General features: G+C 39.7%; 1 protein-coding gene across 5 annotated transcripts in view; it reads right to left on the bottom strand.

The window, feature by feature from the left end:
• Nucleotides 1-17,520: 17,520 nt before the first annotated feature.
• The window catches only part of SORCS1 (sortilin related VPS10 domain containing receptor 1), a gene marked incomplete at its 3' end in the record, with an annotated part of 491,305 nt that continues 485,376 nt past the window's right edge, over nt 17,521-23,449 (bottom strand). The window contains exons 25-27 of one of the 5 annotated variants that reach the window (XM_081268499.1): nt 22,645-22,750; nt 22,356-22,516; nt 17,521-20,707 (exon numbers count right to left, since the gene is read on the bottom strand). In XM_081268499.1, the coding sequence (XP_081124625.1) occupies nt 20,643-20,707; nt 22,356-22,516; nt 22,645-22,750 (332 nt within the window). Of the gene's footprint in view, nt 20,979-21,011; nt 21,649-22,355; nt 22,517-22,644; nt 22,751-23,449 lie in introns of those variants that run through there. The other 4 variants (XM_081268498.1, XM_081268497.1, XM_081268496.1 and 1 more) reach the window with 4 other exon arrangements.

A 23,449-nucleotide genomic window follows, 5' to 3' on the forward strand; every position in this document is an offset into this window, starting at 1 on the left:
TATTCGGACATGCCGTGCTTATTTTTCTCTGCTGATAAAAGTCATTATTGGTAAAAACCATAGCATTTTTCTCATTGCTCTGGTAACAAAATTGTGTGTACCAGGGGCTTAAGAAAATCACCTACTCTTTCCTTTCAATTTAAGTGTCAGTGACTGGAGGGCAGATAGAAAAAAAGGGCAGTCCATTTGGAGAGAATGGCTCCTTTATCAGTGTCATGTCCATGTTTGCCAACACGGTAGGAAAGAGCCTGTGCCAGCTTGGACCCTTACCTGGCTCAGTCTTGGGCACTGATGGGTACTTCATTGAAGTGGATCTTGGCTCATGCTCTGAAAACTCCCCACAAAGAAATCAATCTTTGCCCTTTCCCAAGTTGATCCCATCAGCAGGCCTGCCTCTTTTCTTTGGCCCTCAAACTTGACCTTTCTTCTTAGCTGTCTCACTATTTATTTTCAGAGCCAGCAAATGCATTTCCATTTCTCCGCTGCTCCCTTTTTCCAGAGAAACCATTTCAATAATTAAGATAGAAGGTAAGGTTTCTTTAGGAGAGAACACAGTAGCATTCAAACTTTAGTTAAAAATGAACCACTTATTCTATAAAACATGACAAAATGTCTGCCAAGTATTCCGGAAAACATATCACATCCTAACATAAGAAAAACATTGTTAGGGACACAAGATGTATGGGTTTGGACTTGGAATATCACCCCAAAAGCTCATGTGATGAAGGCTTGGCCCTCCAATACAGCAATGATCAGAGGAGGAGCTTGATTGGACCTTGAGAATTCTGACCTTATTAGTGGATTAATCCATTGAGATATGTATAACCGAATGTATCATTGGGAGGTGGTTTAAATTGTAGGATGTGGAACCCTAGTTGGAGGGAGTGGGTCACTGAGGGTATACGTATGAGGTCATGTCCCCAGCCTCCCTCCACCCCCACTTCTTTCCCTCTCGTTCTTTCTCTCTCTTTTCTGTATGGCTGCCATAAGTTCAGAATCTTTCCTCCACCACATCCTTCTGCCATGTCTACTAATCATGGTCTGAAATCTCTCAAACTGTGATCCAAAATAAACCTGTTCTTCTCTAGATTAATTTTATCAGGTAATTTGTCACAAAGATGGAAAGCTGACTACCACACAGGAGGTATCCAGTTCAAATCCCAACTCACCTTGTGGCTTGTCATGGAGACTTGCAAGATGGATATAGTTTCCTTCAGCTTCAAACTTCTGGTTTATAAAATAAGGATTTATAAGGACCATCGGAGATGATTGTTTTGCTGACCAAAGTGTTAACATGTGAAAGACCTTTGATTTTCCAGACAAGTGATAATTTTCCTTTCCTCCTCGCCCCACCTATTTTCTCATTAGTAAAACAGACAATAATTTACCTGAGAATAAATTTAATTCTCTTCACATCTTGCATTCCATCCTAGGATTCTCTTAAACTCCTAAATGAATTATTTTAAAATTTGCACACATCATTTACATGTCCTGCCATAAAGTTCAATGGGTTTTTAAAAATGTGTAATGTTATATATCTTCAACTACAGAATAGCTTCACTGCCCTATTCAACCTTCCTTCTCCTTCCTCAGAAGTCTTTGCAGCCAGTTTTTCATGAAAATGAAATAAGCTACTAGAAATATTTTTGTGCAGATTCTAACTCATAATTAAAGTACTGAAGAGTGTGCTTGTTTAACATATAATAAAACTATATTACGCATTGTAGAAAATTGAAAAAAAACTGTCTTCTAAATGGCAGTGTGATCTAGTGGACCCGCTAGGAATTAGATGATTCTAATTGACTTTAGTTTGATTCTTTGATTGACACTGGCTGCATAGCAGACAGACTGTAAAGTACACCAAATAGTTCGTACATCTGACACAGTGCTCTCATATAATTTCCTTCCCTTGAACGCTATGGAGATCTGTGACTTGCTTCTCACCAACAGAAGATTACAAAGTGATGGTATGTCATGATTACTTAACATTTTATGTGTCTCTATCTTGCTAACACTGGTTTTAGAGAATTTCTTTGCAAACTTGATGAAGTAAGTGACCATATTGTCAAACCCACATGGCAAGGAAATGCAGCCAAGTCATCAGGGACTTCAGGCCTGTGGGAGCTGAGGACAGCCTCTAGCTGACTGCCAGTAAGAAGCCAAGGTCCTTAGTTCTACAGTTGAAGAAAGAAAATTCTGCCAACAATCTGAATTTAGGAGTGGATCCTTCCCCAGTTCTCAACCTAACCCTGGCCATTACTTTGATTGTAGCCTGGAGAGAGATTAAGCAGAGGATCCAATTAACCATATCCAGATTCCTGACCAATGGAAACTGTAAATACGCTTTTCATTATAATCAGTCCTTGTACTTTATTGGTTCACTCATTAATCAATGAGTTAAATAAAATAGTTGGCACTTGTTAATGTGTTGTATTCATACAGATTTTCCAATGAAACAGAGCCAATAGGACATGTATAGAAGACTTATTATATGGAATTGGCTTACACAATTTATGGAGACTGGAGTGAGTATTCAAAATCTGCAGTCTGGGCCAGTAGCTGGAAACCTAGGAGATCCAGTGGTGAATTCCTGTCTGGTGGCAGTCTGCTGAGAATTTCATCTGGCTTTTTTTTTTTTCCTGAGAATTCTATTTTTCTTCTATTTAGACTTCAACTGATTGGATTATTCCTGCCCACATTATGGAGGAGCATTCACTTACTCCAAGTTCACTGATCCAGCGTCAATTTCATCTAACCATTTTCTTCTTCAAGTTGACACATAAAATTCAGCATGATAGATGTTTATATGAGACTCAGGAATTTTAAGTAAATTGTCTCTTAACTAGAGGGATAAGAAGTGCCAGCAGCCATGAAGTATTATAAGTTCAAAGGACTTTGCTGAAATACAAGTGTCAGGTACGACCTGGGGAAAACTTGGAGAACATACAAAGAAGAGGCGCCAGTGAGTGCAGAGGCCAGGTTTAGAAGTTTCTCTTCATAGAGAAAGAAAGAAACAAGGAAGAGGCCAGTGTGGATGGCACAGTGAGGATACAGGAGGGAGGAGAGAGAGCTGAGGTCAAAGCAGTAATGGGGAGTCAGATTACAGACCATGGAAAGGGGATCAGAATTTAACTTGAGCAAAATGACAAACTATTCCATGGCACAGACAGACATAACATGAATTAACTTTGCAATGTTTCTTCATTGCTGTTCTTTCAATTAAAATAGACCTAAATGGTAAAAATATAGGCTTGATTTCAGACATGTTTCAGATGCTGTCTGAACTGATATTCAAAGCACTGAAGTGAATTGTCCATCATTATAAAACTCACAAGCAGAGGAGCCAGATGTCATTCTATTTCCCCTGACCCACATGCTGATATTCAGGTAGCTCTGCCCCTTCTATGATCTATAAGCATCTCTAGGTCTTTATTTGGTGATTTATAGCCATAATTACTAGGACCATAATTTTTAATTCTCAGCAAGACCAATCAAATTAGTCTATAAAGGAAAAGATCCGAGTCTTTTCTATTTTGTGAACTCCAGACTAGTATTTGTATGCAGGGGTGGGGGGGGGGAAGCTTCTTCTACCTTCTACTAATGCTCTTTTGCTTAAAAATGTCAGCTTGTTCATTCTCCCAGATTTCAATCTCCTCAGTAATATAAAGAAACATGTTTTTTTTCTTTCTGTTCCTCCAGTCAGAAGAGTTCAGAAATATTTCCCTGGATGATGCCATTACAATATTCAACAGCAGCTCCCTGGAGAGAAAGGATAATTCAAAATCTTAAATAAGATATTCAATTTGAGATTAGTTAAGTGGTTATTTGGCTGAAAGGGATTTGACAAATAAGAAACACTTCTATATCTTCAGGTAAAGGAAATATTCAGTTGGATTTAATTAGCAGTGGGATTTTTCTGGCACCTCTCCATTATGAACTTTCAAGCACGGGAAGGATAATTAAAATTTCTTCAGGTTAATAATCACAATAAAGTTTCATTTTAAGAAATGAAGATTCAAAACTGAAGTGCAAAAATATCAGTGTGTGATTCCCGAGTGTATTTCCTCAGAGATCATGTTTAATATACAGACTGTAGTCATGCATTTTATTAACAGTTGTGGTCTTGATCAATTTGCTTTAAAAATCACACAGCTTTCAAGTCTAGTAATTTTAGGCTTCAAAGAACATACATCATGAATAAATGTTGGCAATGAGTTTCTTCAAGACTCCCAAGTAAGCACATTGTACTCTGGCACAGACAAGACTCACAGGTAGAGAGAGTCCTTGTCTTCGAATATTTTATAGGAACAATTATCTTCATTGTCTTTGTGGGAGATGGTGGCTCAGCACCAAGGATAGCAGTGACCCCAAAATCAAAATGATGAGGAGATATGCCAGTGTTCCAGTGGGGTGAGGGCCTGGTAAATTAATTTTTTTCCCTATAAAATTCCATTCTCTATATTCTGAATGTGGTAATTTCTGATTCTCCTCCACCTTTGTCTTTTTTATTCTGGTTTTTATTCCTGGTGTGGAAGAAGGCTTTAAGCATGACGAATCAAAATTCTGTTGAGATAGGGTAGATACTAAGAAGTAAGAGTCTTGCTTATTTTTGATCTATTCCATCCATGATCAATGTGAGGGTTCAATACAAAAGATTCATACCGGGAAAATGTATGTGAGATAAGGTCTTTCCTTAGGGGAAGAATGATGGAAAGAAAGAGGGAGCGAAACTAAGGGAAAAGTGAACCCAAGTGGCCATGTGAACAGCCCACAACAGTGAAAAAGAAAAAAAACAGAAAAGAGAAAAAACATTTCCGTCTGTCCTCTGGATATGATGAGGGTTCCTAGAAGTTTTCTGAGATGTATCATGCCTTTCCACACTTACAGAGCATAAGTTAATGTTTATTTCCAAGAATTTCCAAAAGAGTGCCTTACATTGTATACACACACATACATACATATATGATTTTAGAATTTTATGTATGTGTGTGTTTAGAATGTTATGTGGTAATTACTAAATCATTGGTACTCTAAAACTGGCTGTGGTGGAAGTATTTACATCAAAGCATTAATGTCTCCACTCACCCACCAAAACCTACCCACATGGAGGGCCAATTGTTAACCCTTGGCAGTGCTCCATTTTTCCCCGCTCCCTGCCCACCTCCACACCATGTGGTTGTCCTCATTCCCCATCCAACTCTGTCACCCAGACAGCATGATTTCCCAACCACAGCTATTCCCACACGGTGCACACCCTTCCTGATCTCTCATAGCATTGACTGTAATTTGACCCTGATTTTCTACATTACTATGACTTCTTGGGCCCCTTACAACTCTTAACTGTCTCCTTGGTCTGTTTCCTTCCCTGAAATACAACCATTTATCAAGACTCTGAACAAAACCTTCATTCTTTCTCCTTTGGATATTCATTCATTGTCTTGTTTACATTATTGCCCAATTCTTGTTTTCCAGACTCACAGTTAAGTTCTTGGTTAGTCTTTCAACAGCCTGGTAGGTGCTGACCATGACATCACAAGCTTAATCTTTCTTGAAACAAACAAAACATCTTTCCATCTCTCACCAGCATATCTTCATTATGGCCATGATATTATTATCTGTCAATCTAACCACATCTGATGATCACAAATAATTTATACATAATAAAAATTTGAAAAATTCTTAACATCTGATTTGCTTAATGTCTTGCTATAATCTACCTTCATAATGTATTTCATGTGTGTTACCTCCAACATCCTTTTTGTCACCATACAACTTTAGGTAAAGTCTACCCATTTGGTCTTCTTGACCATGGCACTAGATTTATAATTTGTTTTCCTGCCCCAAATACCTTCTGGAATTGGATACATATGTAAGGTAGAACATTCTTAGAATATTCGGAGGCTAAGCCATCTGTGTTGGTTTTAGTTCAGGTTCTTAATTTCTTTGCTATCTTTCCCTTCAATAGGTGGAGTGCAATAACTGACCTCTGCCCCTTGAGTGTGGACTGACTTAGGGACCCACTTTTAATAAATAAGCTGGAACAGAAGTGACAGTGTGTGGCTTCAGAAACTAAGTCATTAAAAGCACCAAACTCCCCTCTTATTCATTTTCTCTTGGAATGCTCTTGGAGAAGCTGGCCTCTAATGAACTGAAGAAGCTTAAGCAACCTATAGAGACCCATGTGGTGAGAAGCTAAGGATTCCTGTGAAAGTCATGATATTGAGTTATACTGATACCTTCTCACATGGCTATATTCAGAGCCAATATCTTGACTGCAGCCTCATGAGGACTGATGAGTTGGAATTGCCTTGCTGATTCACTCTTGAATTCTTACCTCTTGGAAAGTGTATAAGTAAATGTTTATTTCAGGCTGCAAAATGTGGGGGCAATGTTTCATGCAGCAATAGATATTAATGCACCACTCATCCTAGACCCTACTCTAAAGTAAACTTCAGAAATACTAAAGAAAAAGATAGTAATGTTTTTTGTGGTGATTACAGAGACATTTTCCTGCAAACTCATTTCAAACTATCTTCCTTAAGGAAATGCTGATATGAATGATTCTTTTATGTATAGCAGAAGGATACACACACACACACATCTTTAGAATGCAGGCAGAGGTAAAAAAAAAATATAGGCTTCGCATCATCTGGTATTCTATTAATGAGACACTGGAATAATGACTGGGGTTGGTCAGGAGTATTACTGTCTTTTTATTCTGTTGACTTGTTGATTTGGTGCCTTGTTCTTTCAGAGTTGCTGCTTTCAGAAGTGCACGGTTGAAATGCCCACTTCCCTGACTCCTATGTGGTCATGATGCTTGTTTTACTACTCTCAGCTTCCCTCATATTAAAAAAAAAAAGATGCTGTATTTTGTGGATCACTTGTCTACAAAATTTTCTCTTTAATAATTTTCTTCCTTTTTTCTTTGTTTTTTGTTTTTAGGTTTTAAATCTTTATTCTCCACCTCTTTCTTCTCTCTGCCTGGAGTACTTGGGTTGATGATGGGGCATCTCTAGTACTGTTACACACTTAAGTGCTATTCTGTACGCTTTTGCTCTGCGATGAGTATTTTAGTCCATTTTCTCTTGCTATAACAAAATATGTAAGACCAGGTAACATATAAAGAAAAAGCCTTATTAAATTATGATTCTGGAGGCTGGTAAGTCCAAGAGCATGGTGCCAACATCTGATGGGGACTTCTTTCTTTATCATAACATGGTAAAGCCATCATATGGGGTTGCTTTAATGACCTCATCCAAACTACTTACTTTCCAAAGGCCCCCAATTCCAAATTCCATTAATGTATGCATTTGGGGATAAAGTTTCCAACAAATTAACTTTGGAGGAACATATTCAAACTATAGCAGTGTGCTTACACAAAAACTGTTATGATTTTTAATTTTAAAGAACACATGATAATATTTCTGTCCAATATATTATTAGCTGCTGTAACAAAGGAAGAATTTTGGTTTCTGCCTGGAGTTCTTGGGTTGATGATGGGGCATCTCTAGTATGTTACACAGTAACATGTCTATTTAAACCATGTGAATTTATCGACATAATATATTAGGGCCTATTCTTATTTAACACTCACATGGGAACAGAATCATCAGGTATAAGTGAACCTCAGAGACATTACATGTTCATGGTGTTCCAGACCATGAATTTTTATGGTTGTTATTGTCCTCATGTTCTTGGATCCTTTTCTATTTATTCATTCCAAGCATTCTAGGCAGTGTTCTGCATAGGACAGCATCACAGAGAAAAGAACTAAGACTAGCAATATGGTATGGGAAAGAGGATTTGATCTGGTTACATGTGGTTTCTCTGCTATCTATTTGCTATGTATCCATGAAAAAAAAAAAAACAAACAGCAAAATCTTCTTCAAAGGAGGTGATTGGCCAAATTGATGGTTAAAGAGGATGCATGATACTTCATACTCAGTGCTCAAGATCTACTTAGTGGATTATTTCTAATTTCCCTTCAAGCTCTAGAATTCCAGGATTCAAGTCAAGCAATTTTGCAGCCTTGATTCTTAAGAGAGATGTGCCGTGAGCTCTGAAAATGTATAGTCATGCCGAATTACTTTCTGCTTCCTCTTCCCAGGAGAGCATGGCAGTCCCACTCTGAAATTATGCAGAGTGGGCCACTGTAATATGCTCAATAAGTCACCTTGGCATTGCTTTTGCTTTGTTCCTAGAAACTGCCAACTGCATATGCTACCAAGGAACTCACATCCACATATGCACAGAACAAACAAACCTGCTGGTTTCCAAGAAAATTTTGTTTGCCAAGGAGTTTAAGGTGGGTTGGTTACATGTTCCCTCACTGTATTTGTTGTTCCCTAAAACTACACAGAGCTAGGAGCCAAGTCGGTGTTGGGAAGAGGGATAGTATGAAGAATGTGGAGGGAAAGAAAATACAGCAAAATCTAATTGAACCTTATAATAAATTGGCAGTTACTATATTTATGTAGCTGCTTCTTTATGTCATTTTCTGAGGGACTGTCAAAGAAGCTCTGAGAACAGCAGATAATTGATCCCCAGAGGGTTTAGAGAAAATGGAGTCCATGGTGTCCAGGACATCCTTTAGGCAAGGATGAAAGGGCTGTTAGGAGTCCCCAGCTCCCTCTTGCAATCTGGCAGAAGTTGAGATGCTTTCAAAGGTAGGTCTAACGTACCTGAGATCGGCTCTTAAATCTTGTTTGCTGAATCTCAGCTATTCTCTTGTCTATACCACAAGACTCAAATATGAGCACTTGTCTCAGTTTTTGCTGAGACTCCAAATCTCCATTATGTTCTGATGTGAACCACTTGAACCCTGATGCCATGATTTATTTGCACCATTCCCTGTCCTGGAGAAACAGCCAGCCCTTCACTATCTCTCCACCCCAGGTTCCTCTGCCAGGTCTTATTACAGGGACCCATTATTGTGGACTTGCAGGGATCAGCAAAAATTGGGCCATCATCCTGACTTCTGGCATAATCACTGATTAGAATCTTGAGCTAACTTGCCTTTGGTGTGGGGTCTAGCACAATCTAAAGTTTCTACCCCTCTTTGGATAATGGATTAAATTCAAGAAACAGCCTCTTAGCAGGGTTCATCCTGCCTCAGCACCTTCCCAGTCTGGTATCTTATCCCTTCCCACTTAAGTTCAGGGTGCTTCCTGACTCAGTAGAACACCCCAAACGAGCTTCTCCTCTTTGTAATGATAGGATGAGTTCTTGTGGGTTAAAAAACAAACAAGAGAAAAATACTTCTTCTAATGTACTTATTTATAATAGAGCCACATGATCTCATTCTGAGCTTTTACAAGGAAATTTCTACTTTATGAGAAGTGCAGAAGGAAGATCTTGCCCACAATGAGGTCACTGAAGAGAAGCCTCATGCATGAAAATGGGAATTACATGTAGGGATCTTATCTGTAATAGGTCAAGCCATGTCTAAATGTATATGGAGTTATATACATACCTGTCTGTATATATATGATATGAATATATTATATATATTTCATATGTATATATTGTATGGGTATTCATATATAGATAGGTAGGTAGATAGATAGCTTATACAAGCTGTATAAGCTGCTTGGTCTCAGATTACTTAGTGTCAGTATTTGGAAAACGCTCCATCTCCACTTATTTACTGAAGTTAGCAAATATCAGTCCTTTCCTTTGGGAGAGCTTAGATGCTCCACCTATCAAGTATATCATGTCAAATAAGGTCAAACAGAGTAAGTCTTTATTTGTGTAACTCAACAGCAAGGGCTGAGATAGGATTTGCTATATGCTTTCAGAAGAATGATACTGTTTTCCTTGTGTAAACTCTGAAAACTACATTTGGAACAGAACTGCATGAACATGCAATTCTCTTGTTTTGAATCATCTCTTATTTGTGGCTGACCCATAGGTGGGCTGGAAAGAAGGATGATAGAATGGAAAGAGAAGTAGGTACATCCATAAGTTGAAATTCTGATATTGCTACTTTACTTGTTATGAGATCTTGGATGAGTGAATTCATTTTTCCAGACTGATGTTTCCACATTAGTAAGTGAACATAATCACCTTAAAACATTTGCATACTTTAAATCCTTTATTCCCTTATTCCTGATAACATATTACAAGTACCATATGACACCAACTTTAACTCTCCTTCCTTATAGCTGATTGCCCCAACTTATATAAAACACTTCACATCCTCCTATCCCACAGTCCCTACCTTCATTGGGTAATGTTTGCATAAATTCAGGAGGCAAAAATGAAGAAATATTTATGGCACATTTGTAAATGCATTTAGGGATTATAAATGATACACTCAACTGATCCAATAGCTTTCTGATTTGTCTGCCATATTAAAAATAAAAAAAATAGTACTTTCCCTTTTGTATTTATTGGAAGTAATGTCTGAATATTTATACAGGGAAATTCTATCTCATGCTAATTATTTTTTGTCCTTACTAGTTTACACACACACACACACACAGTGAGTGAAAGAGAGATTTTTATCAACTTATGCCAACCCTCCTTGTCTGGATGCCCAGAGGTTTTGATTCCAAAACTCCCCAGGGACATCTATTAAATCTCAACCAGAAGAGAAGCTCTAAAGAGCAAGAAGGAAGAATCAAATCTTTTCTGGGCATTCTTCCAGACAGAAACTTGGCCATGCATGTCACTAAGGACAACTGTGTCTGCCTTTGAGCTGCCTAAAATGTAGCACACTGAAGACTTTGGAAAACAGTCCACAGCTCTCTCATTTAATCCAGCACACAACTAGGCTTTGATAGGGAACAAATCCATTGGGGTTTCTGAGCTTTGTGACTGTGATCACCAGTGAGTCTTTTCAGTTCTCTGAGCTTTACCTTCATCAAATGTAAAAGAAGGAAAACTTTCCTTCCTAGGGAACTTGTGTGGATTAAAAAAGATAATGAGTGAACAATGTCGCATAAATGTTAAAAATAATTGTAGCTGCTTTCCTATGTCCATTATCCTGAATATTTTCCATACAGGACTTCCTGTTCTTCACTACACTTTTGGTTTATTTATATATTTGGGGTTCATGTAACTTTTAACTCTTAGTGCTGGTAGCAGGCCCGCCCTGGCCCCTGGGGACTCAACCCCCACTTCTTTGTTCTTCATGTCAATGTGGCCAGCTCACAAGGCCGTGACGCGGGCTTGCGGTTTCCTGTTTATCTGTCTCAAGCATATGTGTCTCTCGGGAACATCTTGACCTGTTCGAGCCTCCTGATAGGGGACGGTGACGGTGGCGGTAACCCAAGGACGCAGTTATTACTCTTCCCTCCTTACTTTTGAGTGATTTCCCGCAGCTGTTAAAAAAGATATATAAGGGGAACAAATTTGGCAATAAAGCGCGCACGCTTCCTCCTGGATGAAGAACCTTGGTGTCCTGTGTATTTCTTAACCCCGCTGTCCCTCGCCGGACTCGGCTCCTGTTAGCCGGACGCGGCATCTTAGCTTGGAACTTACAATCTTAGTAGCCTTTGGCCCTTCAGACCTGGTGGTCATAGATGCTCACCTCTGTTTGGACCTGGACTTTCCACTGTAAAGTCTGGTTGACTTACTTATTGACTGTGAGCATTGCATCCTAGCTGTGGCCAGTGAGAACTTCCTATCCTTGGTTCTTCAGCATGCACTTGGCTACACCAGTCCTGGCCATTTGTCAAGTGTGTGTGTGTGTGTGTGTGTGTGTGTGTGTGAGGTAGTGCATGTTGGTGTCACAACTAAATCAGGTTGTCTTCCTTCTTGTAGCTGAAAGGTGGTAAGGGAAGCAATGAGCTCCTGGAGAGGCAGTTAACAAGATGGTACAGTAGTTCAAGTGGAGAGTGACTGTCCTCCAGCAGCTTCCACCCGTCTCTCCTGGGAAGGACTTTTCTGCCTACATGTCCCCTCCCCACCTCAGTCTGCTGCACACCATGAATACTAAAGAAACACAAAATCTTCCAATAGTTAACACACAGTCTATGCAATAGCTCTAGAACCTTTAATAGCACATCTTTTGTTTGTTTATGGTACATAACTAGCTACGGATACTTCCTTATTTGTTTAAATCTGAGTTTGTGTATATGCATATATCTAAATCATACAAAAATATGCACATATACATATTTAAATTATTTTTATGCTGAAAACTTGTATTAATCACATACATGTATGTATCTTGGTGTGGGTATGTACATGTGTATGATTCATATACACATGGGTAGCAAATTTACAGTTTAAAAATGTTAAAACATTTGAAAATTCATGTATTAAATTGTAGGTACCATAACAGCAAAATAATATTTTCAACTCAATATGAATTTAAATTGATAAAAATGAGAAAAAAAATCTTTTTATCTAAGAAGCTATTCTTACTTTATTAAAGGAATCTATATACTGTTGGCAGTAATAAATTTTTCTACACGCTTCATATTTATTTATAAATAATTACACAATTCTAACAGAAAATATAACTTTTTACTTACTTCACAATACATTTCTTGTAAATTTTATTTAGCATTTTGAGCATGCAATAAATATGTGTTCATTTTAGAAAATCTTAGAAAGTATGCCCAAAAATGAAAAGAATTAAAATATTCAATTTTATAAGTTAGAAATAACCACTGTTATTAATATTTAGTCTTTCTGTTTATACATGTCCATACATATACATTTTACTTTCAGTACTGGGGATGGAACCCAGAACCTTGCACATGATAGGCAAGTGCTCTACTACTGAGCTATACCTCAGTCCTATATTTCTGTAAAAAGTTATCATACCATGTAAGACTTTAAATTCTATTATTAACATCAATTTTTGTCCTATGTCATTAAATATTTCTTAGAAAAAGTACTTTAAGAGAAAGTTTCTGTTATGGGTACATGTATATAAATGTATATATACACATATACGTAAATGTGTATATGTGTGTGTGTGTCTGTATTTCCTACTAACTACGAAGCTTATGCATACTATTCATTGAATTCTTATGCATCCACTAGCTGTTATTAATACTTACATGTGCAAGATTTTAAAAATATACATATATATGCATATATTGAAATGTTAGTATGGTCATGTAGTATTTTTATTCTCATCTAGAAGCTTATACTTTAAAATAATTTCACAACCTTCTTTTGTTTTTCTTTTCTTCTTCCTTTTCTTGTCTTTTTTTTTTTCACTACTGGGGATTAAATCTAGATCTACTTTACCAATGAGGTATATCCTCATCCCTTATCATTTTTTACTTTGAGACAGGGTCTCACTAAGTTGCTGAGGGTCTCGCTAAGTTGCTGAGACTGTCCCCCAGCTTCTTATCCTCCTGTCTCAGCCTCCTGGGTCCTGGGGATTACAGGTTTGTGTAACTATGCCTGATTGTCTGCTTCTTGTTGAATACCTTACAAATTTCTTTTCCACACCATCTTCTTCTTTAAAGAGGCATTCTGGCCACACTTTGACATTTCATGGAGCCACAGTGAAGTTCCCAAATAGGAGTTGCTGGAGAGACAGGAACTGTGCACTGCTCCCAGGTCTATAGAGGTGAATAGGGCTGCTGGCCCCACACCAAAGACCTCAGGCAGAGGCAATGAGGAATATAATGGGGATTGATGGCATGATTTTCTTTTCCTTTCCCACTGCCGTGAACACTTTTTTTCTTCTACATTATATCCAAATTACTTTTCAACTACACTCTGCATTAGTTTGTTCTGCTATGAAGTATTTTTTGAATATGTAAATTTGTTCCAATATAACTGAAGTATTAGGGGAGAGTTTGAAGATAATTCAAGGGTTGTACGAGCTTGTGTAGGACTGCATGAATGAGAAATACCATGGTTGGGGTATGAGGTGTCCCTCAAAAGCTTACCTGTGAGACAGTGCAAGAAGGGTTAGAGGTGGGATGATTGGATTATGAGAGCCTTAATCCAATCAGTGAATTATTCCCCTGATAAGGATTAACTGAGTGGTGTCTTTAGGCTGGAGGTAGGGTGTGGCTAGAGGAAATGGGTCCCTGGGGGCAGGCCTTCAGGATAATTATCTGGTTAGCTGAGTATAGTCCCTCTCTTTCTCCTTTCTGATCATCATGTTCTTAGCCAATTTCCCCTACCAAACCCTTCTGTCATAACATTCAGACTCATCATTCAAGCTCTGAGGAATAGAGTCAGCCATCTATGGATTGAGACGTCTGAAACCATAAGCCCTTAAATAAACATTTCCTCCTCTAATTGTTCTTGTCAGGTCTTTTGGTCACAGCAGTGTAAAAGCTGACCAAAACACCAGCTATGCAAAAATACATAGAACACACACACACACACTGCAACTTTGACCAGCAGCCCTCTCCTCCCTGAGTGTTACACCACACTGACCACATTTAGTGTTACAAACTTCAGTCTAATAACAGGTAACTTTCTTTGCTTCATTTCACAATAACTCATAAGCTGGAAGCATTTGAATGACCATTCTTACAAGCAAACTGCATGCCTTCTTCAAGATAAGTGTTTTGTGCATGTGTACTTGTTAACAATTTAATGTGTGTAAAAGGGCTACCATTTTAATTAGGCTTGTATCTCTTTTCAGTGTGTCCCTGGACACATTATCCTGAGATGTGAAAGAGGTTTTATGTTCCTAGGCTTTGTGGTGTTTTACTTGTGCCATTTTTGCATAGTGAGGGGATCTTTCAGAATACCATGTCACATCATATCACAGAACAACTGATTATATATACCACCCTCTGGGAAAAATCTTCTGCATGTGCAGTGTGAGAGAATTTTTCCTGAATCTCAGGAGCATTTCGGAGTTTTGTTTAGATTCAAAATCGTTTTTTGTTTTTTTTTTCTGGGTCAGGTGGTTTTAAGGCTGACTTGAAACACTTTGGGACTATGCACATGTCTTCAAATTGCTGGTTCTTGTTTAAGATCAGGGACAGGTTGGTCCTTAACATCAAGACATTTGAGTTTCTGAGGTCCAAATCTCTCACTCCCATCCTGGGCCCCAATCACTCTGTTGCCTATCCTGTTTTATTTTCACATTATAATAATGTGGAATTATCTTATATGTATGAGTGTTGTGTATGACATACCAAATCACATCATTTCTGTTAGAATGTGCTTCCCGAAGGCAGATATTTTAACTGCCTTGATAGTGGTTGTGTCATCTCCACCTCTAGCAGTGTACGCCACATATAGATCAATAAATATCTGTATTCTGTAAACCACAGATTCCTGTCCATGTATTTAACACTAAAATGTATAATAGCCATTTCCTTGCAGGTGTTCATCTGGAATTATTTTGGGATTTCCCCCACCATGCAAACATCAGCCAAACATGCATTTTCAAAATCCTATTAACTCCTCAGGAAGTAGGTAAACAAATTATATAACGATCTAGAAATCAAACTTGGACTTTTGATTTTTTCATTCCACTTTCTAGCCAATTTCCCCCCCCCCTTTTCTAAAGTGCAATTATTTCACTTAAATTACTGTCTAAGAATAGCTCGCCGAATCCTGCAGCTTGCGTGGTAACAGAGAGGAAGGTCAGGAGGTGTTGGTTCTTGACAAACAGCAATTGGACATGTAATTAGAGGTGCAAGCTGGGTTAGGTTTGACCCATGACGCCACCTCCAAGATCCTGGCTAAATAAAATGGACTTTCTCACAATGCTAAACTGAAAATCAAGGGTTGAGTTTCATCAAACATTTATCTAGTGCCCCCTAATGGCAATGTCCAGAGCTGAACGCTGAAGGAATGGAATAAAACAAATGAAATCAAATCAAAATGATCCTCTTTTAAATTAGCATAGACTTCAGAAAGAAAGGAGTAACATGCCACACATAAACATAATGCCAAATTCTAACTATGTGGGAAAAATCACAGAGCTTGGAGCTCTCCCTGTGTAAAGACTCCCTTTGGGCTGGGAGAGATCTGCGGATTCCACACAGGCTGAATTTGAAGGGAGTCTGTGCCGGTCACCTGCCCATGTTCTCGGAGGTCGACTTCCCACCCACCCTTGCTCTGGCTATTTCAGTAAATGATATTTCCCAGGTTTCATTGACTGTTGGCTTTCGGCCAGGTGTGGGCAGTGAGGAGGATGGCCCAGGAAGAACCAGAGCAAGGACAAGCTGCCTTTGCCCTCTCCTCCCCTTGGCCAGCCATCACTGCCCTGCCCCCTGCTCCTGTCAGATGCATCTGCTGTGACTTTGGCTTCCATGTGTCAGTACTGGTTCCAAGACTCTCATCATGCCTGGTATTTCCAGACCAGGGAAATTAGAGATGTCCTCATTAGGCTAATCTCAGCATTGCCTTCTCTGCTCCTAACTGGCATCTCAGCTCTTCCATTATTCAAGTACCAAATTCCCTGTATTAAATCCCCTTTGTGTGAAATATCTAGGCAGGCTGTTTGCATGGCTAACCTCTGACTGACACAGGAGATAATCTGCTTCTGATGGGACACAGATTGGACTGAAGAGCAATGCAGGGTAAGAGTCATCAGTCTGTGGGAAAAGAAAAAACTAAAGGCAACCATTAAAAAAATAAAATTAAATTTAAAAAAAGGAAATTCCCATGCATACTGAGACTATACTGAAGACACCACAACTTTCTGACTCCAGTACTATTGGGGGAGTGCTGAGGAAGGTTTTGTGCCTGCACAAATGTTTTGACCTAAGGAACAGAGGGTCCCCAAAGAGTGACAGATCCAGTCCACTTTTTTGTTTTCCACTAACTTTGAATCATTTATTTAGAACTCTTGGGAATGACTCACCCACTCAAAACACCAGAATAGTAAGGGGTCTTATTCCTCCAAATTATACACACAGAGGCAGTGAATCTTCTGTGTTAAAGTGATTTGCTCAAGGTCACACAGCTGGTAGAGACAGAAGGGAACTATTCCAGGTCCAAAGCTGGTTTCTTTCTACCATCTGAGCCTCTAGCTCATCTTCCAAGTCTCAGTTCGTTACATGTAGTTTGGTCCCTCAGTAACTACAAGGTTGCGAATAAATCTGAATGGGTTTGCTCCCTGTGAATTTGTAACTTTGAATTGATAACAACGATAATGTTATTCCTTTCAATGTAACCAGTGTGGAAGGATGCTGAAATGGAATAATGCAATGTAATGAAGTGACAGGTATTGTACAGTCAACTGAAATATAGGTACAATTTAGATTGGAAAATATATTCTACTTTGTTAGTTTAAAAAAAATTAAAAAATAAAACCTTGAGCCTGTGGTGTTAATGATATTGTTTTGTAATTAGCTGTTATGAAATCTTGTAAATGCATCACTTTTTGACGAAATACCGAGTTTTGGGGTAAAAATAAACATCTCGAGGCAAAGACTTTAGAGACATTATCTGTTTAATAAATATGATTGTAAAAGCAATAAACAAGAGCAATTATACATTACACTACATAGTATTTAACAAAAAAATACATCAAAAAAGTCATTTTAAAATTAGAAGTAGTTCCAATACTATAAGAAAACTTTCATTTTTTTTTTAAATTGGCTTCCTATAAAAATAAGTTGGCAAATGAGGGATTTCAATGCTCAGTTGGAATCCTGGAAAACACAGAACAGCTGCCAAGCACCCCATTGCTCTCAAAGTTGCTGTTTGGAACTTCTGAAAAAAAAAGCAAAGCGAACCTCTGCATTTTGGATAGTGGATCCAATTAGGAATAAGGCAAGAGAGAAAATGTTGGTTGGGTAGTTCAGGGTAGAGCATGCACAGTTTGCCTTCTGGGGTTTTAGGAAATGTTGCAGTGTTGTATTTTTAGCTTGCCCTGAATCTCACCTTCCACACACATCCCTCCCCACACTCCTCTGGCCTTAGGCCCACCAAACTCCTCATTGTGTTTGCACCTGCTATTAGCGAGTAGGTAGGCACTTGGGTCCCTCCCATTTGTAGGATGACATCATGGCCTTGTCTTTGGGCTTGAGCTGGAATGGCCTGTTCTGGTGGTTCTCCAACTTGAGCATGCATCATGATCACCTGGATGGCTTGTTGGACTGATTGGTGGGACTACTCTCATCCAGAGAGAGAGAACAACACTATTCATCCCCTAGAGTTTCTGACTCAGTAGCGCTGGGGTATATACCCAGAACTTGCATTTCTAACAAGTTACAGGTGATGCTGATACTTCCAGCCTGAGTACCACACTTTGAAAACCAGGAGCCACAGTCATAGGAACAATGAGGTCCCCTCTGAGCAGTACCTTGCCTCACTAATCACCTACAGGTGGGAGGGAGCTTTGAGGAGAGGCACATGAGGACACTGGAGATGCTGAATCTATAGCTGGCCACCTTTGGTCACTCTCCAAAATGCCAAGCATCTCATATCTGCCTCTATTTTAAATTAGGACTTAGAGCCCCTTCTTCCCTGTGTCTTTGCACTCATTTATTTCACCGACAAATAATTTTCACAATACTACTCTAGGCAAGGCACTGTGCTAGATTAAGAGTATATACCCCTTTTCACAATTTTCTAATTAAAATGAATTGAACTGCAACTCTGAGGACTCCCTGTGCTGGTGTGAGTGAGCCTCTTTGGGTTTCTAAACACTTGGTCTTCCAGATGAAATTTGGGAGGCTCCAACTGAAGAGAATCAATGAGGATGTTTTCTATGAGATAGGAAGCCTGGCAGATTGGGAATCAATCAAGTTTTACAAAAAGGTGGCCACCCCAGGCACAGCCCATTGCCCAGATTCACATGGGGCCTCCTCAACCCCTTTTACACGGTTAACTTCTGGCAGCAGCTTTGCTACTCTCACCCTGCCTAAGCTTCATTAGGGCAGAAGTCATCGGGATCTTTAGGATATCCTCATCATCACAGGATCCTGTTATACCCTGTTGGTGGCTTGGGGACTCAGCCAAGAAGGACAGTAGGTTCTCTGGGTGGTTTATCATAATGATTTCTCCCACCTTTCAAATGGGCTTTGTCCAGTTCAAGTACTGAGGGGGCTCCAGGAGTGGATGGACTTTTGTTCCCTTCTCTGGTCCTTCTTTCATGATCACCCTGGGAAAACTGGGGATATCTTCACGCTTTCAGGATTTAAGGACTGTGAGGATTTCTTTTGCTTTGTCGGAGGGCTAACTCCTCCCCTGTATACTGACTTATCTTTCCTTTACTGATACCGTGATACTCAAAAGATGAGAGAGCACACATGAAATCACCAGGGTCACCCTAAGTAATCAAAATCTCATCCTGATGTAAGATAAGACCTAATTTTCTCAGACTTTTTGACATTCTCAAACATTAAGTCCATTAACCTGCTTCTCCTTCTGGTTAAATCAGTGTTTATTTCACAAGTATTTTTATTCTGTTGTGAGAAAGGAAGTATGTGGTAACAGCATCTATCACAGGAAGACATTACCCTGCAATACAGTCACATGTTCAAAACATTTCTCACAAGAATCTTCCAGAATCTGAACGCACGAGATGTTTGTTAATGTGCAAGAACACCACTACCCAGTTGTGCACTTTCTTTTCCAAAGAATATGGCCAGGTTTGACTGCTTTGCATATATCAACTCTTTCACATTACATGTTTCCAGGTGGGAAAAGGCAAGGATATTTGGAAAAGGCAGGTTCTACAGGAAGAGACAGAGGGTACATGAAACTGAACCCTGCTGGGCAGGATGCAGCCGGAGCAGTGGTCACAGAAGCTGGCATGCTTGGGAGTGTACAAAACAAACAGAGATCTGAGACTTGCAAGTGGTGGGGTCAGGGTTGGCAGAGCCTAGGCCAGTATTTAGGAGACATCAGGGGTGATGTCCAAAATCTAGCAATGTGTTTTTGAAGAAAAAGTAGGAACAGTTGAAGGATAACTTGGGGATTGAAAGGAAGGGATTCAAAGACATGGACGGATCATGGGTACACAGGGATGGCAAACGAATGGGAAGGCAAGACAGAGGATAACTACTAGAAAAAAATTCCATCTTCTACTTCAGTTGGGACGGGAGTAGGGAAAGCTGCAAGGAGAAAAGCTGAACAAGAAACAAAGGTCCATTTCTGACGTGCTTTGCTTCCCTGCCCCTCTTTTTGTCCTAGTGTACCTGCACGCATGATCTTCAACTTGCATCTTTGTCCCTGTGGCCACAGAGCATAGAAAGAAAGCAGCCTTGTGGCCTCTGCTGACCAACAAAGCTACCACCGCTAACTTAGAAGGGGGAAACAACAGTAAGGACAGTGAGACAGAGAAACGGCTCAGGGTTTCCCTGTGCATGTCTTTGTGTCTTATGAAAAGGCCCGGGATGGCTAATCCACCCCTCAGCCAGGAGTGCTAAAATAGCTGTTAAATCTAGAGCCAAGAATATTTCCAAAAATACATGCAGATTTCCTTGGCCTATATATGTTATGAATTTTCTACAAACACGACCGATCAGAAAAAAGAGAAAAGGGGAGGGGAGTGTTTTCCATTAAAATAGAGCACCTGTACACTGCCCCTCCAAACATGTCCTCAAGGTATTGTCCACATGCACAGGCTTAAAGCTAAAAACCCTTGTTGTCTGTGTCAGAAGAATTAAAAGTCCCGGTGCAGTGAGTGTTTGTTTTTGTTTGTTTGGATTTTGACTCTTTTTATTTTTATTTTTTTGTTTTGATTTTTTTTTTTGTTTTTGTTTTTTTGTTTTTGTTTTTTTACTGGCGTCCTCCATTCAAACATTTACATAGGTAGGGATTTCTTTTGTGCTTTGATTCTCAGCAACTATGGAAATACTTCCTGGCAAAAATAGGAAACAGAACAACAGAGGAAAGAAAAGAAACATAAAGTTAGTGGTCATGAAGGATGATGCGCTGGACAAGAGCGAAATTCTTTCCTGATCAGCAGGTCGCCTGTAGCCTTTGGGTTTTTTCCTTAAATTGCAAATTGTGCCCCAGCAGATCCCCGCTTTGGCGTTGAAGGTGGAGTGGCGTGTCTTGCTCTTTGCAATCGGAGAGATGAGTCACCAGGTTGAGTAGAAGGGGAGGGAGGGGAGGGTAAAGCTACTCTCCTAAGAGAAAACGTGTAACACTTACTCATTTAATGACACTGGAAATGGAAAAGTGTCAGAGAATTTGTAATGTGGTGTGAGATGTTCCTGGAGAAGGAGGAATTGCTACTTTAATAAAGTAAGCAGCCACTGTGCTCCATATATCCTGTGGAAATGATACTGATAATCAAATGACCCCCAAAATGCAGCATCTTAGACGCTTTGTAAGTAAACAGACAGGGCGGGGTGGGGGGATATGAATTTATTAGCTTATGTCCCACATAAAAGAAAATGCATGGTGAAAACCGTATACCAGATGTGGCTGCAGGTGTTATTACTACCTACAATAGGAGCCAGTCATTGTATTTAAATTCCCCCTGAATGTCTCCACAGACCTGTCCCATATCCATGTAAAGATAGGGTTCTGTTTCTGTTTACATGCTCATTTTTCCCCTAAAATAAAAGATTTAAAATCTTATGTAATAGCCTTCTAGACAGTTTGGCGTTATGACATTAGAGTGAAGTGCGAACACTTATGTAATAATTTATTCTTCGAGGTCAGTAATGTAGGATCTAGATGTGAACATTTACAGCTTCAACTCCTGAGGCCAACAGACAGGAGGAACCCGGGAAAGAAATGGATCAGCAATGGTGGCTCCATGGATTTGTCTAACTTCCTGGAAACTTTCTTCTGCAATAAATAGTAGGACTCAGCAACTGAGCTTCAGACATGCTATACCTAGCTGCTTATCTCCCATGCTTACTTCACAGGTGGAGAGAGGTTACTGAAATGTGAAGTCCATTTTAAGGTATCTGGTATGGGACAGTTTGAAAAAAAGGGGGGGGGGGCATTTTTTGATCTTCTCTGTAATAATCTAATCCTGTAACTGGGCTCTCTTAGGATCCTCACTCCCAAACTTGGTGTCTCTTGTTCTCAAGTTCTCAGGAACCAGTTTCTAGATAATTGCTACATTACAAAAATCTCTGAATGGTCAGAATTGTCACTCTTATTATGTCCCTTCTTTGGTGGTGGTCTTTGCCCTCCACAGGGTTGTCTATAGTTGGGCTGCCATGTTTTTCTCTGGTCCACTATACCTCGACCCCAACCCCTTGCCAGCCCTCCAGTCCACCATCCCCAGCCTCTGAGGCCTCTCCTTGTATATTGCTCTCGTAAACATTTGAAGCCCAGTGTTTTAGGGAGGGTTTTTGCAAAGGCGGAATTAATTAATGAGAAAGAGGAAAAAACTAAATAGAAGCAAGAAAGAGGCATCTTAGCTGTTTCTCTCAGGGGTGTTAGAACAGAAGGAAGTGGTTATGTGAAGCCAGAGAGCAGTTAGAGGGAGAGTCAGCCATTGGTTACAGAGGCTGAACAACTGATGGCTACTGGGAATCATTTACCTACGAGTTGGGATTCCACCTTCTCATCTCTAAGCTGGCCAGGCCTTCTTAGTTCAGTCTGAGGGATATTGGGCCTGCTTTCAGTGTGACTGACTGGACTGATCATCTCTTGTTCTTTTTCATTCTGCATCTGGGCATAAACATTAATCCCCGGGATCTTCCTAAAACATTAACAGAAACCATCACTGCTGTGCAAGGGAGAAGCACAACACTGCCATGTGTGCTTCGGAACCTGTCAGAAAGAGGGAGGGGGAAGAGGTAGGGGAGACGTGGATGGAGGGACACGCACCTTTTAAACTTGTAGATGACGAACACGGCCAGCCCCACAAACACCACCGAGAGCAGCATCAACATGGCGGATCCACTGTGGGTTGGAGTGAGGTCCACCAGTGGGGCTGGGGGAGGAAACAAGAAATCATCATAAGCAGAGACTCAGGCAGGTAAGACTCTATGAGAGACTCACACAGTTCACACACAGGCTTGTTGAGTCCAAGAAAGCCACATGGGATAAACATACAAAGTACAAATCACACAGCTAATACATGTATGCACCTGAGCCTGTGCTAGCCCCCAGATGCTCCAGTTGGCCTGTCCAAGTACTGGGGCAATGAAGAGCAAAGACCCTGGAGCCAGACTGTAAGGATTCCAGCCATGCTCCACGACCTGCTAGCTGTTGAATCTTGGGCAAGTTACTCCATCTTAATGTGTCTCTGTGGTTAGAGAAGATGGATGGTCTATTCTTCTGTGGTCACAAAGATTAAATGAGTTAATGTACCTTATTATTAAGAACTCTATAAGGTTTGCTTTTATTTCTACAGCTGCTACTATTATTATTAATCAATACATGTGCTCCTTGAGTTAATGTTGGGGTAATATCCTGATAAACTCATTGCTAATACCATTGAAAATACTCACAAGTCAAAATACATTTCATAACTTGAACCTACCAAACATTACAGCTTAGACCAGCCTACCTTAAACTTGCACAAAACACTTACATTAGCTTACGGTAGGAAAAAAAATCATCTAACACAGATTCACCCCTGAGAGAAACAGCTAAGATGCCTCTTTCTTGCTTCTATTTAGTTTATTCC

Source organism: Spermophilus citellus (genome assembly GCF_964194105.1).
Source record: "Spermophilus citellus genome assembly, chromosome: 15".
NCBI lineage: Eukaryota > Metazoa > Chordata > Mammalia > Rodentia > Sciuridae > Spermophilus > Spermophilus citellus.